This window comes from Scyliorhinus canicula, chromosome 9, assembly GCF_902713615.1.
Source record: "Scyliorhinus canicula chromosome 9, sScyCan1.1, whole genome shotgun sequence".
NCBI lineage: Eukaryota > Metazoa > Chordata > Chondrichthyes > Carcharhiniformes > Scyliorhinidae > Scyliorhinus > Scyliorhinus canicula.
This window is the reverse complement of record NC_052154.1, coordinates 183,541,400-183,564,345: the sequence shown is the minus strand read 5'-3', so window position 1 is coordinate 183,564,345 and position 22,946 is coordinate 183,541,400. Positions and strand designations below refer to the sequence as shown.

The following is a 22,946-nucleotide window of genomic DNA, read 5'->3' as shown; positions in this document are numbered from 1 at the left end:
GAGAGAGGGAAGGAGGAAGAGAAAGGGAATGAAGGTGGGAGAGAGAGAGGGAGGGAGAGAATGAAGGAGGAAGAGAGAGGGGGAAGGAGGGAGAGAGAGCGAAGGAGGGAGGGAGCGAGAAAGAGGGAAGGAGGAGAGGGCCAGGGAAGGAGGGAGAGAGGGATGGTGAGAAGGAAGGAAGGAGAGAGGGGAGAAGGGAGGGGGAAAGGGTGAGAGAGAGAGAGAGGGAGGGAGAGAGAGGAGGGAGGGAGGGTGAGTGGGGGGTGAGAAGGGTGGAGGTAGGGAATGAGGGAGGGATGGAGGGAGAGAGGGAGGGTGAGAGGGAAGGAGGGAGGGAGAGGAGAGAGGGAGAGAGGGGAGAAGGAAGGGGAAAAGGGTGAGAGAGAGAGGGAGGGAGAGAGAGGAGGGAGGGAGGGTGAGTGGGGTGAGAAGGGTGGAGGTAGGGAATGAGGGAGGGATGGAGGGAGAGAGGGAGGGTGAGAGGGAAGGAGGGAGGGAGAGGAGAGAGGGAGGGAGAGAGGGGGGCTGAGAAGGATGGAGGGAGCGAATGAGGGAGGGATGGAGGGTGAGAGGGAGAGTGAGAAGGATGGAGGGAGTGATCCTCACTGTTTACCTGTACTCGAGCCTCTGTCAGGTCAGTTCTCAAAGCGAGCTGCTCCCTTGCATAGACGTCAGGATAATGAGTCTTTTGAAAAACCTTTTCCAGTTCCTCCAGCTGGTAACTAGTGAAGGTGGTCCTGTTGCGGCGCTTCTTGCCCTTGTTACTGTCGCTGTCTCCTTTCTCCATAACGTTGGGCATTTCGCTATTGCTGCTTTTATTCCCGCTTCCTTGACATTGAGGTAGGGACTGTCCATGACGGCAGCGTCAGGGCTTTGGGGCAAGTCGGCCTCTCCCAGTGAACTGTCTTTAGCTGAGGAGGAAACAGATACAAAATTGAGATTGGATATAGATTGGACATCCCATTGCAATGTTTAATAATCTCTTCAACTTTTCCAGTGGCGAATCCAATTGCAATTAAAACTTTTCTTCAATATTCCCAATTACTATAAATTCCAATGTGTTGGGACCTCGCCAGAAAATGTTGCAGAAAGCATTTAAAACGCGTGGAATTGATTCTACAGCCTCGGGTTTTCCAAAGGTTCGTGACTTTGCCATATGTTTATGCAGCTGTGACCTTGTCCAGAAATGTTACTTTAGGCGCAGAATAAACAGGGCGCCTGTTCTGGTATCGCTCCAGTTATACTTCCAATGTGCACAGTCTATTCGTTAATCCCGGCTCAATATCCGCACAGCCTGTCCCACAGGAATGGCCCAGGCAGGTAAACCTTTCTTTCGCTGTTCCTTGGACTGTGACTATTTGAGTTTGTACAGGATAAAGACATTGGACTGTGCAAAGTGGGGGAAACTCTCCCTGGTTAGAATTAAAACAGATTTGCACTCATTGAACCCCACCATCTGCTGACAGATCCTCAGTGTTTTTTTTATGCACATCTCACTAGATTTCAAACTGGTACCAATCGCCCTGCTGCCGGTTAATCCCAGCGTTCAAACAGGATTTGATAATAATCCTTATTGTTGTCGCAAATTGCACTAACACTGCAATGAAGTTACTGTGAAAATAACGCATTGTCTTCAAAACAGGCTTCATTGAGAGGTGCACATGGGTGTGGAGGGGTAGGTAACCCACTGGAAAACCGTTTCGAGATTAAAACGCTCCTAATATGTGTGTCTAGGCGCCGTGTCCGTGTTTCTAACACGCGTCCCACACAAAGCAGCTTCGCTGCTTCTTCGATGACCCCATCGTGCATTCATTTCACTGTTAACTTGCTAACCTGGCGGTGGAAATTTCCCAACACTCTTCATTGCACAGAACAGCGGAGTTTATTGAAGAAATTGAACTTCAAATTGAACAAAATAAAAAATGGCAACGTCTCTTCATACCACAACATAATTGGGAAGGGGAGGGGGGGGGGGGGGGGGGGACATGATATTTCAATGAGTGACACTTAACCAGATTGTAATTTTGCAAGATTAGTTTAAAAGGCAGTAAATGGGAATGTTAGAGAATTCTAATCATTACATTATTTTGATCCGGTTAAAACAATGTGTGTGTGTGTGTTTGTGTGTGTAAATACAATTTCCCCGGATATATGATTATAGTCCATGACTTGTAGGATATTTTGTGCCATTCCATAAAATGTTAAAACCTTCCACGCACCGCACATTCTGGGCCATGGCAATCACGGCCTCTCTCTCAATCGCCTCCCTTTCTAATACAGGCCCATTTCAGTCGTTGGCAGCCCGCACAAATTCCTTGCCTTCCTCTGGCCCACTGCAGGCCCTGAGCTTGCACAGGGAAAATGAGGCCAGCCTTCAAAATGTTGGGGAAATAACTCGTCTTTGCCACCCTGGCGATCTCGGATGGTTTTAGGTGAAGTTGGGAAATTCTCTTTTAAGCAAGTCCTTCAATGGGCAGTCTGAAATTGTTCACCCCCCCCCCCCCCCCCCCACCCAAATGAATACATGTTGCGATTCTTGTGTATATACACGAATTATTGAACATTGCGGTGAAAATACCGCTGACTATCAGTACCGCTGTGCAATCTGGAGAAATCACACAACCAGTTCATTCTCAACTCTTCCTATCGCTCTCTCTCGTTCTGTATTTAATATAATTCGATATTGATCAATGATCAAATCCGGGGCGTGTTGTGAAACGTTGATATTGAAACCACGGATGTAACAATTTGCAAGGAGGGATGTCTGAATTCCTGATGTACTGGGCAGCGATTTGCTTGGGCAACACCTTCCAACAAGTTTTATTGTCTGAATAAATGTATTGTTTACCAAGAAACGTCATTTTCTGCTAAACTCAGTATGTTTCCCCAGTAATTGGGAGAATGGATCAATAACAGAAAGGTCCCCGGGAATCATCTGAAATCCAACAAGACCCTTCAACGAGACGTTCCTTATTCCGATTGTCTCAAACGCTAAATCATCCCTTCGTGCCCGATAAGGGCAGGCAGTGCTGCCTAGAGTGTTACTGCAGGAAACATATGTGTTAAGACACAGCCGTGTGCTAACTCTGGGAGCCCCCATTGAGACCCCAAACCCTCAATGTGTGTTCATTTTTAAATTCCATAATTCCAACACAGAACAGACCCTGGAAATGCAGAAGGTAGCAATTTATACTGCGGGTACAAAATGTGTGCGTGCACTGAACCAGGTACAAAACAATACTGCCGAACGGATAATATATGTTTCACAGTCTCGGAGAAACATTGGTGTAATGATGGTCGCTTCTATAAAGCTGGTATATGTCCAACCCTAATGATCTGAACGCATATGGAAATATACCCTGAAATTTTAATAAATATATCCTGAAATTTTAATATACCCTGAAATTTTAATAAATATACCCTGACATTTTAATAAATATACCCTGAAATTTTAATATACCCTGAAATTTTAATAAATATACCCTGACATTTTAATAAATATACCCTGAAATTTTAATATACCCTGAAATTTTAATATACCCTGAAATTTTAATAAATATACCCTGACATTTTAATAAATATATCCTGAAATTTTAATAAATATATCCTGAAATTTTAAGAAATATACCTTGACATTTTAATAAATATACCTTGACATTTTAATAAATATATCCTGAAATTTTAATAAATATATCCTGAAATTTTAATAAATATACCTTGACATTTTAATAACTATACCCTGTCGTTTTAACAAATAAACCCTGACATTTTAATTAATTAAGTTTCGTTTGGAGAGCTACCCGTTTTAACATATGACATAAGGCTTGGGTCTGCTGCACTTTCAAAAAATAAATCTTTATTGTCCCATTAACAGTCCCGCTAGAGAAGAGGCAGAGCGAGTAAGGTAATGGCCATGGGGAACATAGCTGGGCCATCCCTGCTCCTCAGCCCAGGTTTCAGAGAAGCTTCCTGATTGTGGCCCACGGGGTTCCGTGGTTGTTTTTTTTTTTAAACAGACAATAGTCGGCGTCAAAGGGACCAATTGATTGGAAAAGAGCAAATCCCAATGTACCCGCATTTCCCTGCTGTCCCACACACTGAGCAACTTGACAGGATGTCCAGAATGAGGACGGCTCTTACCTTCTAACCGCTGCCGTACTCGGCAAAATTCAATTACAAAAAAAAGCAAATTTCCGCACTCCGGGTTTCGCAGTCGAACAGCTGGGCAGACCTTCTCCCGGAAGTTTGGAGATTCCTGTTAATTTTTGGTGCAAAGGGTTTGATGAGTGAGAAGGAGGACCTCCTGCCAGATACAAGGAGCCAATGTGGGTTTGATCAGAGTTTTGTTTAGGGGGAGGGGAAGGGGGGTTCAAAGTGAAAGTGAACTCTCTCTCCCTCTCTCTCCCTCTCTCTCTCCCTCCCTCCCTCTCTCTCTCTCCCTCTCTCTCTCCCTCCCTCCCTCTCTCCCTCCCTCCCCTCTGTCTCTCTCTCCCTCCCTCCCTCCCTCTCTCTCTCCCTCCCTCCCTCTGTCTCTCTCTCCCTCCCTCCCTCCCTCTCTCTCTTTCTCAGCCCAGCTCAGCTCCTGTGATTTAAGGAGCGGAAAATGGCCCAAGAAACTGCGTCATTGCCCCATGTGTGCTCAATCTCCCCAAATAAACCCACACATCGCAGGATCAGGAAGGACGTGGAGCGTGCAGCCGCTCCCAGGCTTCAACTCACAGAGACACAATCATTCACAACATGTTACAGAAGAGGGAGGGAGGGAGGAAAGGGGAATTGGAGGCGTGTTTCAAAAAGAAAACGCACAATGAACTCTCGAACCAGGCCGGTAATGTGCAGATAATGTGCACAGACTCCCATTCTACATTGCAACTTACCAAGTGTGTTTTAAGTGGTCGAAATCCAACAAGAATACAACACCCACACCCCTTCCTTATATTCAAACTGAGATTGTAGTCATAGCCCCTTTACCTGGGATCAGATTAAACGCGCGCACTTTGAAGTGATCACGCTATCTTGTCGAGAGATCCACGCCTTTTGACCAGAGGTGCAGCCAGATGTTCAGGTACAGATGTGCACCGCTGGACTCTCGCTTGAACCGAGTTATATTGGACCTTGGGGGCAACGCCAGTTGAAGGAAGTTTAATACGAGTGCAATTGTTGCGAGGAGTCTGCGGTTAATTGTAACAAAGTTGTGGAAATCAATCCTTGGTTGCCTTTACCGAATCGGAGCCTCTGCGAGCGAAGATGTCCGCGCGGTTTAATCGCTAAATGGTGTTCAAAACGGATTCGGAAGAGTGGGCGGGGGAGAGAGAGAGAGAGGGGGGGGGGGTGGTTACAGATATCTGTGCAAGGATTCACACAAACTCTCATCTTCAGATATGCCAGTGTAAAATTTATAACATGTCTTCCCGACCATGGTTAGATTAACATTTGGCACAGATTGTGAACTCAAGTTTCTTTAATATACTCCAGAGGAAGTTGTTACTATTCTAGCCTTTCCAGTGAACCCGTCCTGTAATGATCGAAACTGTAAAGTTTGCCTATTCAGTCACATCATCCTCATCTACGCCCTGGGTTTAAACCTCTGCAGGTATTATGGACAAACCGAATTTCGATCCAAGGCACTGACTCACCCCCCCTTCTCCAGGAGGGCCGTTTCTTGACCATGATTGTGTGACACTGGAATGCATTGTGGTGTTGGCACATTCCCAGTCAGCTGGTGGGCATTCCCTGTTTCGCGAAACTTTTGAGAGTCGAGTTTATAGGATCCAGGATCCCTCCCAACAGGATCCAGGATGTCGCCCCCCCCCCCCCCCCCCCCCCCCCCCCTCCTTGCAATCTGAGTTTCCCGGGGTACACTGAAGATAGGACCTTTGATCAGAGTTGGGGTTGCAGTGTGAAAACACCAGTGGTGTAATGCCAGCCATGGAGTTAGGCTGGCGTCAGGGGTGCCCAGCAGAACACCGATCAATGATTGAGCTTCCACAGCCCTCTGGGGTCAAGAATTCCAAAGGTTCCCCACTCACCGAGTGAAGAAATTCATCCTAATCTCAGTCCGAACGAGCCCATCTCCTATTCTGAGACTGTGTCCCTGGTTCTAGAATCACAGACAGAGGACACATCCTATCCACACTCACCCTGTCACACTCCCTTTAAGAAATTTGTAAGTTTCAATCAGATCACCTCTGATTCTTGGAAACTGCAGAGAATCCAGGCCCAGTTTCCCCCAATCTCTCCTCATAAAACAATCCCACCATCCCAGGAGTGGGCTGGGGAACCTCCATTGCACCCCCTCTATAGCAAATAGGTAAGGAGATCAAAACTGGATACAAACCTCCAGGTGCGGTCTCTCAGAGGTTTTTTTTACACAATTGAAGAAAGACATCTTTACTCCTGATCTCAACACAATCTGATTGTTCCTGGTGGGTGGTGGGTGGGGCAGCATTTCCTTGGTTTCCCCCCACCCCCGGTTGTTACACATCACTTCTCATCACATGTGCTGTGTGTAACTTTGTATGTTGTTATTTTTACACATTGACCAATTGTTCTTCTTTTCAGCTGAAGCCTGTATAAATTTGGGAAGGCTTTCTCGAAATGCCAACAGTCACTATGTCCTTTTTCTTTCATTTCGCACCTAAAATTTACACCCCTGCCCCCATGCTAGTATCAGCGTTCTTTCAGCACCAAATAAGGAGATACTGAAGTAAAATCATCAGTGGAGGGGTATCCAAACTGAGACCTGACTGTACGTGTCACTGATCTGTACTTCATGTCTACTGGCAAAACGGGTTGAGATAAACAATTCATTGGTCGATTTGATCAGAATAACAACCCCTATCATTTTCCCATTGCACCATCCAGTGTCTGTGTGTGTGTGTGACTTTAGTGTCCTTCTATGCTTAACCGACTGCCTGACCAGCTGTTGAGCACTGTCTGTGTAAATAAATATTTTCTCCATGAACATGTCCTTCATGACATTGAACGAATGCCACTGCCCCGAGTATAACCTATGCCTGGGTTGACCTTCCTCTTCCATTACACGGTCCAGGATTATTCCATTTGAATGGCATCTAGCGGTTCTTCATAGTCTCTCACACTCCAAAGAATCTTGGAAGGTTACAGCGCAGAAGGTGGCCATTTGGCCCATCTTGTCCATGCCAGCCTGAGGACACCAGATGCCCTTTCTAATCCCACTTTCCTGCACCCGGTCCATAGCTCTTTAGCTTAGAGCATTTGAGGTGCAGATCCAGGTACTTTTTAAAAGAGTTTAGGGTCTCTGCCTCTACCACCAACTTGGGAAGTGAATTCCAGTCTCCCACTACCCTCTGCGTGAAAATGTCTTCCTCATGTCCCCTCTACACCTTCTGCCACTTATCTTGAATCAATGCCTCGGCCAATCTCTTTGCTATCTTCACTCTTTCTAGTGCCTGGGTTCTTGTGCTCAGTACCTCAGGTTTGCTCAGAACATTCTGAAGACAGTTTTTAAAACCCTGTTTTTTTGTGATAAATTTATATAGATCATGTTAGTGCATACTGGATTTGGTGAATGATTCACGTTCCACAAGCAATCCTACTTAGAGAACATTCTTGAATTTATATATACAGTCAGGAGGATGACCTGCTCGTAGTGCATCGCTTGGTCTTTCAATTTGATTGCAACTGTGGACTCTATCCTGAAATGTTGTTGCCACATTTGGGAAACCCGCCCTCAGCACCTGCATCACAGGGACTGTAGTGGTTCAGGAAGGTAGCTCATCACCACCTCATGGGCAAATAGGAATTGGCAACAAATGCTGGTCTAACCACATCCCGTGGAAAAATTTGAAAGCAAAACTTGTCAAATGTCTTTTGGAAGTCTACGCGTGCACAAAATCATCCCCTTCCATCATTTCATTAAATAAAATAATGAAGTTATTCAAACACAATTTGCCAGTAACAAATTCATGCAGCCGTCCATTTATTAGCCCTAGTTTTTCAAGTGTTAAATTATTTGTCCTGGCTAATTATCTCTTGAAAGTTTCCCCACCATTCATTTTAGGCTGTTGTCAAGTTTATCCTAATCTTTTAAACGTGGATGCAACATTTGTAATCCTTCAGTTTTTTGGGCACCATGTCTACCCTTCCATATCCAAGGAGAATTGGAAGATTGTGGCCAGAGACTCTGCAATTTTACCCACCCTCCCCCACCTCCGCCATACCTCTTATTTCGCTCAGTCACCCCATCTGGATTGGGTGACATTCCTATTATTGAGGACTGACAATGTTTTAATGCATCCTCTTGTATCCTATTAAATATTTCTATTGCCTTTTCCTTTACTGCTACATTGGCAGTTTCATCTATTGAAGACAGATATAAAGTAGTGATTTAGTACCTCAGCCATTCCTCCTCTCTTCAATAGAACTTGTCCCTGATTGCCCCAATTTCCTTTGACCCTTTTGCTATTTGTGTTTCTTTGGAGATTCTATGTTATTTTAGCCACTAGTCTATTCTCAGATTTTCTCCCTCTTAGTTTTATATTTTTGCTGTGCTTTTTCTTTATATGCAGCTTTGTTCTCTACTATATTATTAATGTTATAGTTTCTATAAGCCTTCTTTTTCTGTCTCACTGTTATCTCTATATCTTTCCTGATCCTGGCAGCTCTAGCTTTGGAATCCCTTCATTTCCCTCTCATGGAAATGTGTCCGCTCAGTAACTGGACTATTTCTTCTTTGAAAGGCGCCTATTGTTCAATTACTGTTTCATTTAACAACTTTTTAATTCCAATCCATCTGGTCCAAATACCTTTTTAACTCCTCAAAGCTGGCCCTCCAACAGTTCAATATTTCTTTTTACACATGATCACATCTTGTCTTTTTTCATAAGTATTTTTGGCATTATGATCACTATTCCTGAAATGTTCTCCTGCTCAAACAGCACCTACTTCAATTTACACACAGAACTAAGTCTGGCACCGCTTCCTTCCTGGTGAGTTTGGGACCACATTGATTGAAAAAAATCTTGTACGCCTTTCAGGAATGGTTCCCTCACTTTTCCCTGTAAATTGTGACTATCCAATTCTATATTTGGATAATTGATATACACCCACCCCCCCCCCCCCCCCCTCCATTATTACTGCACTGAATTTCTGGCCTGGGGAGGCACTGGCATAGTGGTATTGTCACTGGACTAATAAACCAGAGACTCAGAGTCATGCTCTGGGGACCCAGGTTCAAATCCCACCACTGCAGATGGCGAAATTTGAATTCAATAAAAATCTGGAGTTAAGAAGTCTAATGATGACCATGAAACCACTGTTGACTGTTGCAACAACCCCAAAACTAAGCCCTTTAGGGAAGGAAATCTGCTGTCCTTGCCCGGTCTAGCCTACATGTGACTCCAGATCCATAGCAAAGCTCTTAACTGCCCCTTCAAGGGCAATTATGGATGGGCAGTTATTGCACCTTTCTGTAATTCATCTGCATTATCCAGATCTCCTCTTGATAGCTTATTATATATCAGCAGTGGAAAAACCTAAATGTTTCTTAACATACAAGCATTAAATTCCCAATTGTCTCGTCTGAGCCACGTCTCTGTTATTGCCACTATATCATATCCTCTGTGGTGCCTTGTGCCTGCTGCTTATTTACCCCATACCATGCATTGGAAAACATGCCCCCCAACCCTCCCAAACCCATCTTGGACTGCTTTGCATTTGCCGCCTGTCCGATTTCCTCCTATTTCTGAACCATTCTTTACACTGGTGTGATTTGCTTTTCTCGGGTCCATGATGCTTCATCCCCCTGCCAAACGCAACCTCCCCCATGGTACTAATTAGCCTTCCCATGAGGGAATTTTCCCAGCTCTGAAGTACAACGTATCCACCTTGAACATCTACCTCTGACATTAGTACCAGTTCCAAAGCCCCCACAAATTTGCAGCCCTCCTTGCTGAACTATTTATTCTGATACATTAACCTGTATTATCCTGAAATTCCTATGCTGAATTGAGATTGCCACTGGGATTAATCCAGAGATTACTTGCTATCTTTAAAGAACCTGCCTTTGAACTCCCTTCCTAGATCCTGACTTTAGAACAGCATTCTACATTCCTTCCAGTGCCATTCGTACCCACTTGGACCACCAGTGTAGACTAAATGGGCTGAATGGTTTCCTTCTGTGCCATAATGGCAATGTCTTCTGGCTGTTCCCTATCTCTCTTTCCCCTGCCCCCATCCCCACACAAAATCTTAGGCACCCTCTGTTATATTCTTTCCCCTGGTACTAGAGAGACATCTCACCATGTGGACAATTGCTAAAGCACCTCACTGTTATTAAATCACCTATGACCACTACATTTCTACATTTTGATGTGCCCCTTTGTGCAGTCCTTTGCCCCCCCCCCCCCCCCCCCCCCCCCCCCCCCATAGTGCCCTGGATGTGCTGTAGACTGCACTCTCCCACAGTGCCATCACCTCACTGGTCTGTTCCTTGTATAAATGTGGCTGGTTTCCAAAAGTATACTCGATACTTTACATCTGTAAACAACTCAGCAGGACCAGAGGAGATCAAATAATGGGAATAATTGGATTGTTTTGAATGAGAATCTGGACAACCCTGGTTGTACTTTTAAGTCAGGAGATAATCAAATGCTTTGCTGATTTAAGGAAAAATACATTTAAAAACAATTATTCTGGATAACTTTAAATACATTTTTCACTTTGCAATGATATGTTTTGAAATTTAAAATACTTTGGAAGATGTCACAAATTAATGAACTACACAAAACAATATTTGCACAGTCACCATCTTGTTCACTGAGCGATACTGCTTATCTACCTCCCCTCCAATTCAGATCTCTCTTTCTCCCCATTTCTTTCTCTCTCTATTTCTCCCCCTCTCTCTTTCATCCCCTCTCTACTCCTTTCTCTCTCCCTCTCTCGCTCACTCTTTCTCCCTCTCATTCTTTCTGCTCCTCTTCCTCTCTTTCTCCTTTTTTTCCCTCTGCCTTTTCCTTCTCCTGAACCACCAATGATCCTCACTATGTTCCTATGTGTAAGTCTCTACCTGACGTTGTTGCTTTTGTTTTGGAATTATTAAGCCAGGAATTCCCATTTGCTGCCTGTTATAACCAAACAGAAACCTCGGCTGCAGCTAGAGCCAGCAGGAACACAGTCATTGGAAGGAGAATATCAGCAATCTTTGATACCACAACAGATCAGAGGATAAAGACGGTTAGATCTGTGCACGGTGCATATACTGAGATGCTCCCACCCTCTTCTCACTGGCAACATTGAGAGTGCTGATGACCAGCAGTAATTCTGACCATTTTCACCTCTCTTTTTTTAGGGGTGCTGGAGTCAGTTTCAGTATAACCTGCTGTATCATGGCTGAAATTGACGAACTCAAAACAGACTGAACTCGCAACATTCACAATCTGGAGATCTGAGCTGTCTATTGGAGAGGATTGCCAAACCATTGTGGAAATAGTTCTCTTTTTTTGTGGGTTGATTAAAAGAATATAATAAAATGTACAGTTGCAGCACAGGAGGAGGCCATTTGGCCTCTTGTGTCTGTGCTGGCCCTCTGAAAGAGCAATTCATCTAGTGCCAACCTCCCCAACCCAAAACTTAATTTACAGATAACAATCCAATTCCCTTCAGAAAGCCTCAGTTGACTCTGCCCTCATCACACTCTCAGACAGTGCATTGCAGATCCTAACCGCTCACCGTGTGAAAACATTTCTCTTCATATCATCAATTCCTCCCTTGCCAATTGCCTTGAATCTCTGCCTCTAGTTCTTGATGCTTCAAACAATAGGAACAGTTTCTCCCTTTCAACTCTGTCCAGACCCCTCATGATTTTGAATACCTCAATCACATTTCTTCTCACCCTTCTCCTTTCCAAGAAAAACAGTCCCAACTTTTCCAATCTATCTACACAACTCAAGTTCCGAGGACCCAGGTTCGATCCCGGTCCTGGGTCATTGCCCTTGTGGAGTTTTCACATTCTCCCCGTGTCTGTGTGGGTCTTGCCCCCACAACCCAAAAATGCGCAGGGTAGGTGGATTAAATTGCTCCTTAATTGGAAAAAAAACAACTGAAGTTCTTCTTCCGCGGAACCATTCTCATGAATCTTTTCTGCACCATCTCAAACATCTTCACATGCTTCCTTAAGTGTGGTGACCAGAACTGGTCACAATACTCCAACTGAGGCCAAATCAGTGTTTTAGCCAGGTTTACCACAATGTCCTTGCTTTTGTAATCTCTGCCCCTATTAATGAAGCTCAGAATGCCATTTGCTTTAATCACCACTGTCTCAACCTATCCTCCAACCTCACCTTCAACATAAATACACTCCGGACTCTCCCCTCTTTAGAGAATTGTACCATTTATTTTGTATTGTTTCTCTGCACTATTCCTACCAAAATGAATCAATTGATGCTTGTCTTCATTGAATTTCATCTGCCACGAGTCTACCCATTCCACCAACCTGTCTATATCACGTTGATGTTTTACACAATCCTCCTCCTTGTTTGCAATACTTCCATGTCATTTTGTATCATTCACAAATTTTGAAATTGTGCCCTGTACACCGAGCTCCTGGGCCATTTGTCTCAGTTGGCCAGATGGGTGGCACAGATCAGATTGGTATCAACAGCATGGGGTTTGCTCTCTGTTCTGGCTGGGGTGGATTCAGGACCTGCCCCTTGCTCTACCAGTGGTGGAGGTCATGGCACTGTGGGCCAGATCTACCTTGGGCAGGGAACTGAAGAAGAAGATTCCAAGGCCTAGGTCAGAAATATACATCAGGAAAAGCAGCAGTCCTAACACCGAACCAGAGGAATTCCGCTATAAAATTTCCTCTGGTCTGAAAAACAACTGGCCACCAGTGCTCCTTGCTTCCTGTCACTCCACCAATTTTGTTGCCATGTTGCTGCGTCCCTTTTATTCTGTGAACTCTAACTTTGCTCAGGTCTGTTGTACAGCACCTTATCAAATCCTTTTTAAAGTCCATGTAGATCACAGCAACAGCATTACTCTCATCCACCCTCTCTGACATCTCTCCAACAACTCCCGCCAGTTAGTTCAACACAATTTTCCCTTAAGAAATCCATATAGGCTTTCCTTAATGAATCCACATTTGCCAAGAAACTTTTAATTTTGTCCTAAATAATTGTTCTTAAAGGTTTTCCCACCACAAATGTTAAACTGACTGGCTTATCTTCACACCTTGTTTTGAAGAACATTTGTAATTCTCCCATCATCTGGATCCACCCCAGAGTTTAAGGAATGCTTTCTTTTTTAAGTTGAAGAATTGCAGAACTTAGTAAATGTGAATAATAAAGGGTAAGTATCCTTTAGAGTAGAACTGAGCCAACAGACAGAATTCGAACTTTATAGCCATGTGCTTTGTCAATGGCATGGCTCCCTCTCCACATAACTTTCCCAAGTGTGTTTTCTTTTTTCATGGAGCATTGGAATATCAACACAAAATAAAAATACTCCATAAAATGGAAAAGAACCCTTTCCACCTGCCTCTTGACATCCTAGTGAATATAATTATGCATGACCCCAAACACAAGACAGTGTGGTGACATGTTTCTGTTTAATTTGGAAAATATTTCAGAATGGCAGCTGACAATGGTTTCATGGTCATCATTAGACTTTTATTCCAGATTTTTTTATTGAATTCAAATTTCACCATCAGCCATGATGGGATTTTGAATCTGGATCCCCAGAACATTACCCTGGATCACTGAATTACTAGTCCAGCGACAATACGATTAGGTATTTTATCACCCTCACCCTTTCTAATAGGTATGTAACTATAGCACAAAACCACTCCCAATTTCACACTAATTGTCACTTGCTGAGGTCACAAGATGGGTTGGCACAAGATAAAATGTCACACTGATTGTGACATGTGGTAATCGTCTTAGTGTGGAACAGAGATTTGCTGTAGACTAGATAGAGCTTTGCTTTGTATCTGTGCTGTAACTGGCCTGAGAGTGTTTGACGTTGAAATGGGGAAAACTTCATTCTCCAGCTTGAAATAGTAACAAAGAAAAGAGGAGAACTGAGTGACTTTGTAACCTGGTCTAGCTTCACATTGGGTTGTTTTGCTGATTCTTCTCCAAATGTAAAGATAAAAAGAGACATTTTCATACGGTATAACTTAGTTTCATGTTTAGAAGATGTGGGATACACGTTTCGTAAAATACTCAGTGAGGATCGTTCTTCTAACCAGTCACTTCAAAGTATCAGATACGTGCGATAGGCTAATTGGTTTTCTTTGTATAACTTATTCTATCTCCCTCCCTTCTCTTTTGATCTAACATATATCTGACAAGGTATACAGTCATTTTGATGTATTTACTTGCATTATGTGATGTAGCATAAATGTTACTGTGGACCTTTTAATAAATCATCAAAGAACTAGACTCAGTTATTGGAATTGTGATATTATAAAGTAATTTTTTCTTGTAAATTTTATCAATCGGTATATATAATTAATAGATGGCAGAATTAATCTGGGAAAACTCGTGAATGGCAAGGTTTTGCTTTTGATTTTATGCACCCTGTCCAAAGATGTGCAGGTTGGATGGATTGGCCCTGTTAAATTGTCCCTTAGTGTTCAAAGGTTAGGTGGGTTTGTGAGGGAGTGGGTCTAGGTACGATGCTCTTTCAGAATGCAGACTAGATGGGCTGAATGGCCTCTGTCTGTACTGTAGGAATTCTAAGACTAACTCAAATTGGAATGAGATGAGGATTTGATTGAAGATCAGCCTCAGGGTGACAATTGTCAGCCCACCATTTGAAGATGGTCTCACATTTTTCAAATTGCAAACCATCTCCGGTGGTGCCGGTTCCTTCATCAATGAGCAGAGCTAGACACTGAGGGTCAGCAGTATAATGGGTATGCCAGTCTCACTGTCCAATTACTGCTCTCCTGTTTAGGACCTAAAGTGCCTTACATGTGAAGTATTGTCTGGAAATCAGGCCCGAATCTGGTCTGTCCTCAGTTGAATTTTCAACTGAACTGTTTTGAAAGAAACTGCTAGTCTGCCCACAGACAGATCTAACCTCACTGTATTGAGAGGACAGCTTCTTGCCTGCACATACTAATCTAAAACTAAAAAAAACCTCAGCACCTGACTGTTTCAACCCCTACCTCCTCCCATTAGCTACACAATCTTACTAAACCGAACACAGTGTCTCTAATGATCTACTCTTAATATGAACAAAAGTCCATTCGCCCAAACGTTTACGATGCTTCAATTGCACTGCAGACACCAAACGGTCTAGCTGCCTTTCAAACTAGGATTAAAAAAAACATGACTACAACAGTCACGCACTATCCCAGGCTGCTGACCCTTACTGCACCAAATATGTATAATACAAATATATCAGAAATTCCCACATTCGCCACACTGATCCCTCATTCCTTGTGTTTCTCTGAGTGGCTGATACAGTGTTCTGATACAGCAAAAGTCCAGTACAAGATTTTGTCGCTTCATTTTCCCAATTGCCCAAATTGGGAATGTGCTATGTTACTGATTATGTTCTGATGTGGTCAAAATAAATGCGGACCCCTGCTCTCTCTCTCCCTCTCCTTTTACATTAAGACTCTGATAGCACTGCACATATGATGCACAAGAGCTCCTTTGTCATGGACCTCATTTGGGAAGGGTTGTTGTGGTGATTCACCATCCCACAAATCCCAGAGCATAACTCCAGCCTCCAGCTTCTGTGATTCGGCACCATTCACCTTTGAATCACACTGCTGAAAATTCGGTGTCGTACTTGCGAACGGCTTTCAGCAAACCGTTGGCCAGGCCCAAGGAAAGTTACAGGGAAACCCAGAGAAACACTTTAATATTTAAATCAAGAGTTGTATCCATTTGCTGAAGCTCCCATTTGGAAGTGCCCCCACCCCTCACGCTCCCCAAAAGGGCCAAAATATTTCAGCCACTCATGCTGCCCACTGTAAATCGTGAAGATGAAATTACATTTTCAGAACTGATGTAACTTTCCGCTACAAAAATCTTGGACCTTAATGAGCAGCGTTTGCTCACTTTGACAGAACGTTAAGAAGATTGAAGCGTCTGACAACAGTCTTCAGAAAGCCCGTGGTGTTGATTTGAATGTTAGTATCGCTGAAAAAACATTTTGTCTTGACGCTCAGGATGACATTTGACAAGAATGCCAGTGTCAGGGGAAAGGACAAGGGTAGACTGTACGACAGGAGAGTGCTGATTGGTTGGGCCAGTGGGCTCTTGGGTGGAAAATGCACTAGCTGATGAGTGCAAGATAATAAGCTTCGACAAAAAAAAACTCCTTTTGCAATATTCAGTACTCCCAAACGTCTATTTTGTTTATATTGATGATTTCCCGAATGATTGCCCATGAGAAGGTGGTGGTGAAGGTCAGTGGGCATCACGATAGCACAAGTGGATAGCACTGTGGCTTCACAGCGCCAGGGTCCCAGGTTCGATTCCCTGCTGGGTCACTGTCTGTGCGGAGTCTGCACGTTCTCCCCGTGTCTGCGTGGGTTTCCTCCGGGTGCTTTGGTTTCCTCCCACAGTCCAAAGACGTGCAGGTTAGGTGGATTGGCCATGATAAATTGCCCTTAGTTAGGAGGGGTTATTGGATTACGGGGATAAGGTGGAAGTGAGGGCTTAAGTGGGTCGGTGCAGGCTCGATGGGCCGAATGGCCTCCTTCTGCATTGTATGTTCTATGTGATGCTCTTGCACCGCTGCCCTCCTAGTAGGTCCAGCCACAATATATGTGACTGATCCAACTGAGCGGCTCTTTACAGAGGACAGGTAACAATAACCCACCCTGCTCTGGACCTGGAATTATGTGTCGTCCAGAGTGGGTGAAAGTGGCAGATTTTCTTCCTTCTCTGAAAGTCATTCGTGACCCACATGTGTTTTTTTTTAACAATAATTATTCTTAGGCCTAACATTTTATTCCAGGTCAATTGATTGAATTGAACCCCCCCCCCCCCACCCAGTTCCCGAAGTGGTGCTGTGAGCTCTTCTCTCCCAAGCATTTAGTCTAGGCGCCTTGGTCACTGGCTCGGTAACATTGCCAGGACCTTACCGACTTGTGTCATCGTCTAGAAAACAACGACGGGCAATCTAATTGGTTGTCATGGGACACCAGGCTGCACCGAAGTCTGGTATTCTTGCAACAATTACTCGAAAAACTTGGTTCCCGGTCACTTTGTGTTTTAATCCGTGTCCCCAGGCGAGCATTGAGCGAGCTGGATTCTGCACTTGCCAAAGTACCCGAGCATCAATCCTGGGAGCGAGGAGTCGTTGCAAAGCACAGGATCAGGTCGCAGTTCACCCCAGACCCTGCATATGACCGCATGCAAACACGCCTTAGGGTAACTTTTATCTTTTGATGGATACATTCGATTTCAATTCTTTGCATATCATTACGGGCATGACACCGAAATTGCTCTATTATGAAAGGAAATAGCGCAAGAATTACGCGCTCTGATATCTCCCTCAATGTTGGACAAAAAATTTGGCGTTCGGTCTTTGGTACTGATCCAGGACTGTTCTATGAATCATTGCACCATCAAGAATTTCTTAAGGCATCTAGTAACGTGTCAGTCCTGGAATAAGATTTAGAATGAACAAAATATGAACATTCTTTTGCAAACCTTTCTTTCCCCTCTGTGTTTCTTAAATTAAAAAATAAACATCCTTCGGTATCGCAAATGCATTATTTCCCCACAGAGCACAAACATATCTGCTTTAGCTGGGCCTTCACAGGAGAGGAGGTTTCATTCGTAAAAGCGTAAAACTTGGAATGTGGAAATAATCTGTCGAGAACTCAGAGTTACTGCGCTGCACATGGAGTGGGAACTTCCTGGGGTGCTGCAAATTAGCGCTTTCTGCGGCGTTAGTCTGGGACCCAAAATGTAACCGCGCAAACATGAACTTCAGCCAATTAAAAGGAGGACTAGTGTCCATGCGAGAGAGTATTTACCCTTTGAACTGCTCAAGGTGTCTGCATATTTATCTGTCTGTGGCTGGTTGCAAAATGCCAGCGTTCCCCTAAATTGACGGGCAAAGAAATGCCAGGATTCATTCCAGTAGCCAGATTATTGGACAGTGAGGGCCGGTTTAAATGTAGTTTGGTTGTGGGTGGAAAGGATAAAGCTAATTCGATAATGTTATAAGCACTAAAATGCAAATAGTCCAATTTGCTGTAGGAAAAAAAGGAGATTCGCAATGAGTACTTTGGACTAAAGAAGTCATATTTCGACATGAATACAACGGTGCTCCAAATCAGTATTTACTCCAAGGGCTGGCAAATACGTTCCTAAGGTATTTTGACGAAAGTAGTTGGAGTGTGCCTCGTCTATTTATGTGAAGGTTACATGGCTTCGAATCTGTCTGAAAATATCCGTAAGTTTGATGTTGTGGGCAAAGAGATGGTCTTGAATTCGCTGGTCTGCTAATGGGGCCACGACTTGAGATTGGGACAATAAGATCAAATGAGCCTTTCCCACAAATGAGCTTCCGGGTGCAGGTTTTATTTGCCCGGAGCCTCGTGATTTGTTTTGTATCTAAATATCCAGGGGTTTGGTTTGAAATGAACATCTGGCGGAATTGTGTACGGTCGCTGTAAGAATGTTTGGAGATGCCACACTCACTTTACAACGGGGCAATGTGCAACGAAATAGCAAACTCATGTCCCAGCAGTGGGTGTAACGTTTGCTGCTCATGTGGCTGGTATCGATCAGGGGAGAAGTGTAATTCGGACATTTAAACCCGTTATAACGGTGTGTGTGAGAAATGGCAATTTGGTAAGACGTGGTGATATTAACTTCATGATTAATTCGGTTTACAAGATTGGCCCAGAAGTACGAAGAGTTATTTTAAACTATGTATTTTTGCGCAACTATTTATCTGCTCTTGTGGGATCCTCCTCTCCCTCCACCAATTTGACTTTGTCCAAAATTCTGCTCCACATTGTGACCCCCCCCCCCATCCCGTACTCGCTGACCTGTACCCCCTCCATGATGAGCAATACTTTAAATTTCCGTCCTCATGTTCAAATCTCCCGTATCCTGGCCTTCCCTCTCCCCACAACCTCCTCCACCAGCTCTCCCAAGATTCTGCATTCCTCCATCTCGATATTCCTGTCCATCGCCCACTTTCTCCCCCTCCCGAGGGGATAGTGGGGAGGGGGGGGGGGGGCGGGGGGTAGAGGGGAAAATGCCTCTTAATTCTTGAATCTCCCCCAAATCTCCTGCTTGATTGAGACCCTCCTGAAAATTGCCCCTTCGCTTTTCAATCACATCTCCTAACAACCCCCCCTCTCCCCCCACTTTACCTGGACTGCGAAACACCTTATGTCGTCTCCCCCTGTTTAAAAGGAGAGATAGGTAAATGCAAGTTGTTGTTGTAAAGCCAACGCTTGACTTTTTGAAACCAACAACAAAAAACAGGCTGCAAAACAATTTCCCGCCGAGAATAAAGGGAGGTTTCTAAAACAAACCAAAGGGCAAAGTACAGCCCACCCTTTTTTTCTGATCCCCCAAATTAGGGCGCGAAGATAGAAATGAACCCTTTTTTAACAATCAGATATTTTCACTGGAACATTCCTGAGAATTGTGGTTCAAAGAACCGTCCCTGATTGAAAACGCTGGCGGTTAAGTCATTGGAAACGGGCGCATTAAATATTAATTTCACATCTCGGTTGTGATTGAGCCACAAATGTGCTCCTGAGCTCTAACTTCAATATTCTTCAGGCGCACGACCTGATTGCATCGCGCGAATGTCAGAGCAAGTGTGCGTGGGGAGGATGTCCCTGTGACATACTCGTGGTAAATCTTCACTACACTGTTTTTATTCCCCCCCCCCCCCCCCCCACGTTGTGAATGGATTTGCTTTCATTACTGAATAATGGAAATAGCGTGGAGTCAATATTTTTCGCAGTAATAAAACTCAGAGAGTCCAATGGACGCTGGGCAGCACTGAAAGTGACATTGACCTCTAGTGGGAAATTAATCGTCACTCAATACATCACCGAGTGACTCCAGCAGAAAAACAAAGTTAATCTTTTCAGTATAAATCAGCCCAAAGCACTCCGTTCTTTCACTTTCACTTGTGTTGGGCGCTGTTTGTTTTGCAACCTCTGATACTGGGGTCATCTTTTTGTTTCAGTCTTGCTGCTGGGTGTTGGGAGAGTGGGCAAAGTTTATTTTTTTTGGGGGGGGGGGGGGGGGAGAGGTTCTGGGGTTTGAGGGGGTGAGGCCGGATTCTGATCTGATGGCAGCTGGGGTTTGAAGATGGGAGCTGTGAGCTGGGGCAGCCCTCCGCCTGTCCTGGGCCAGCCGGCTGATGGATGGGTTGTTAATGTAACCCGGCACCACTCGGGGCTCCGCTTCTTCATCAGCTCAGCTGGTTTTGACTTATTGCCCCGACGATGTACACTCTGGCAAAGGCGATTTAGTGGCAAGTGGAAGACAGGGCAGGTGCCTCTGGCAGGAAACTAGCGGGGGGAAAAGTGTGGCGATGGAACAATAATATTACAGAGTGCAGTCTGACATGAATGGTTTTTATTGTGTGCGGCTCGCTTGCCTAAACACTAACTCAACGTCCTCGAGTACAACACACATCCCGTCCCCCCAGGTCAGCGCTAACCTCCCCCCCCCCCCCCCCCAGGCAGCTCCTGAGGAGTAATCCTCCTTCAATGGAGCTATTTCTTATTGAAGAGATTCCACATATCGCCTGCAGATGTTCGAGTTTAGTCTAAAGCGCCGCAGTCAACACAGGAGACAAAGACTGACGGTGAAAATGTGTCTGTAAGGATAGATAACACACACACACATCCAGCGAGCCTTACTTCTGTCTCGCCAAATAACAAAGGGGGGAAAAAGTTAAGTTATATTAAAGTACTTTTAGTTCTACTCAACGAATATTTACTCCCCCAGCCCTCACCCCAGCATCGTGAAAGTACGAGTTTGTAACCTCTCAGCGTCCGGGAAGTAAGTTTTCCCCCTTTAAGGAGTAACTCACCGTAGCAGGAGATCAAACCGCCGTTGTGAGTGACTTCTTGAATCTTGTCCTCTGCCGGGGACTTGGCCGCTCGACCGGCGCTCTGCATATACAGATATTTGTTAAAGGCGCTGTCGCCGGTGGCGTTTTGAATGCTGTTGTCCAGTGGCTCACATTCCTGCTGGAAGGGGGTCCTCGACTTGTCACCATAACTTTGGCTTTTGTTGGCCAGGAAGTTGGGTGCGAACTTGTCACCTGGCTGGTATGTTCTAAAAGGAGAGTGCTGATGCTCTCTCCCCTGCGGAGGAGCCGGGTTGTAGTATGAATCCATACTCGCTATATCGCAGTAAGACACGCACGTCTCCCCGTTCATTCCCAAAAATAGGTTTCGAGCACTTTCCAGATGCAGATCTGCCGCCTGGCTCCAACAGGGAACTAGCTGCCGAAGGCTCGCAACCTGGGAGCGTTAGAGGGGAGCCGACTTGAACTCCAGTCCTTTTGTGGGCTTTTTTCGTGAGAGGCAGGGGCTTGTAGATATAACAACTCGCTGTATCCCAGACCCTCTGTGTCTCCCACCTCCCCCCCCCCCCCCCAATTAATATGTAGATCAGATAAATGGGGAGGTCAGAACCTCCACACAAAACACTTCAAAAGAGGAACAATTAAACACATGACAGAAATGTAATTAGGAGATGAATATATATCTGTTCTTATCTCAAACCCCAACCGGGGACAATTTAATGGGCATGATGCAGTTGATTTGTAACGCCCTTCTTGAGTACTGGCTTTGTCCAAATGTTGCAGCCCAGTTATATTGCACGGTCATGTTTACACTGAGGAAGGGTACACACAAAACCCGTCTAAGAGAACACGCCAATGAAAAAAAATCCTTTATAATCCTTTATCCTACAGCAAAACATTCTGAGCTGACATTGACTTGACAAGGGCGCCTGCACTATCAGGAGATATTGACACCAAGAGTCTTCAATCGAATTGACAATTTGAAAAATGAAGTGGGGAATATTTTCTCCACACCTCGACATTCTAACCCACCAAATATGTTTTTTTTTTAAATGAGTTACTTTCACTGACTGCCCACAACTGCCCTCGCGGTCAACCATTTCAGCAAAGCGCTACTTCTGTTCATGCTCCGAGATCAAGTCTATCTGTGTTTGTGGATTGCGATAAGAAACTTTTTAAGGAACCCGCTCAGACTCTCGCTCCCGAGCCATCACAGTCGGGAGAACGTTTTTACTTACCTAATTTTATTCTTATTTTATGTTGCCATAAATAACCCTGGATCCTTAATACAAACCGATTCAGAAGTTCCGATTCAAACTTCCCTTTCCTTCACACCACCCCCCCCCCTCTCCCAACTCACCCCCGCCCCCACCCACCCCAGATAATTCAGTGTTTAAGAGCCAGTTTCTGCAAACATCTTTAACAAATTTGTAGCTCCACATTTGTACTAATATGTTATAACTAGTGTGTTTGTAATGACCTCGTCATAAAGTGGGAAACTTTTTTTGGGGGGGGGGGGGGGGGGTTGTGGTTGTTCTGGTCGTGGAAACAATGCGAAGCCGAGAATAACTTTTCCCAAAAAAAGGCATCATAACTCCTAGTATTGCAACCCAATTGTGAAACATGTTTGCTGTTCCCCGCATCGCTACCCGATTCTTTTCGGATCAGTAAAAGCAGAGAGTGCAGAGGAAGATCTTGGTGACTATTTTTCTTTTACTGGTCAATAAATTGACGCTCTCAAAAGGGGGGTTGATAGGAAATGTGACACAGATGAAAACGCCCGCATGAAGGAGTTTTATTTGAGCGTTTTCTCTTTGCAATTGCTGTATCTTTGTGATCTAAGTGTTCCTTCCACGTGCAGGGCCAATCTGCACTGCAAGAAAATACAACCGCTGGCCCAAAGGGTAGATTAGTTC

The 22,946-nt window shown here is 44.6% G+C and overlaps 1 protein-coding gene across 1 annotated transcript in view; it reads right to left on the bottom strand.

Annotated features, from left to right (window-relative positions):
• LOC119971944 (homeobox protein aristaless-like 4) overlaps nucleotides 1–21,537 on the bottom strand; it is a 52,991-nt gene extending 31,454 nt beyond the window's left edge. Inside the window, 3 exon segments of the mRNA XM_038808293.1 lie at nucleotides 614–807; nucleotides 810–911; nucleotides 21,031–21,537. Coding sequence (XP_038664221.1) covers nucleotides 614–807; nucleotides 810–911; nucleotides 21,031–21,382 — 648 coding nt within the window. The 5' untranslated portion in view covers nucleotides 21,383–21,537.
• Nucleotides 21,538–22,946: the final 1,409 nt, after the last annotated feature.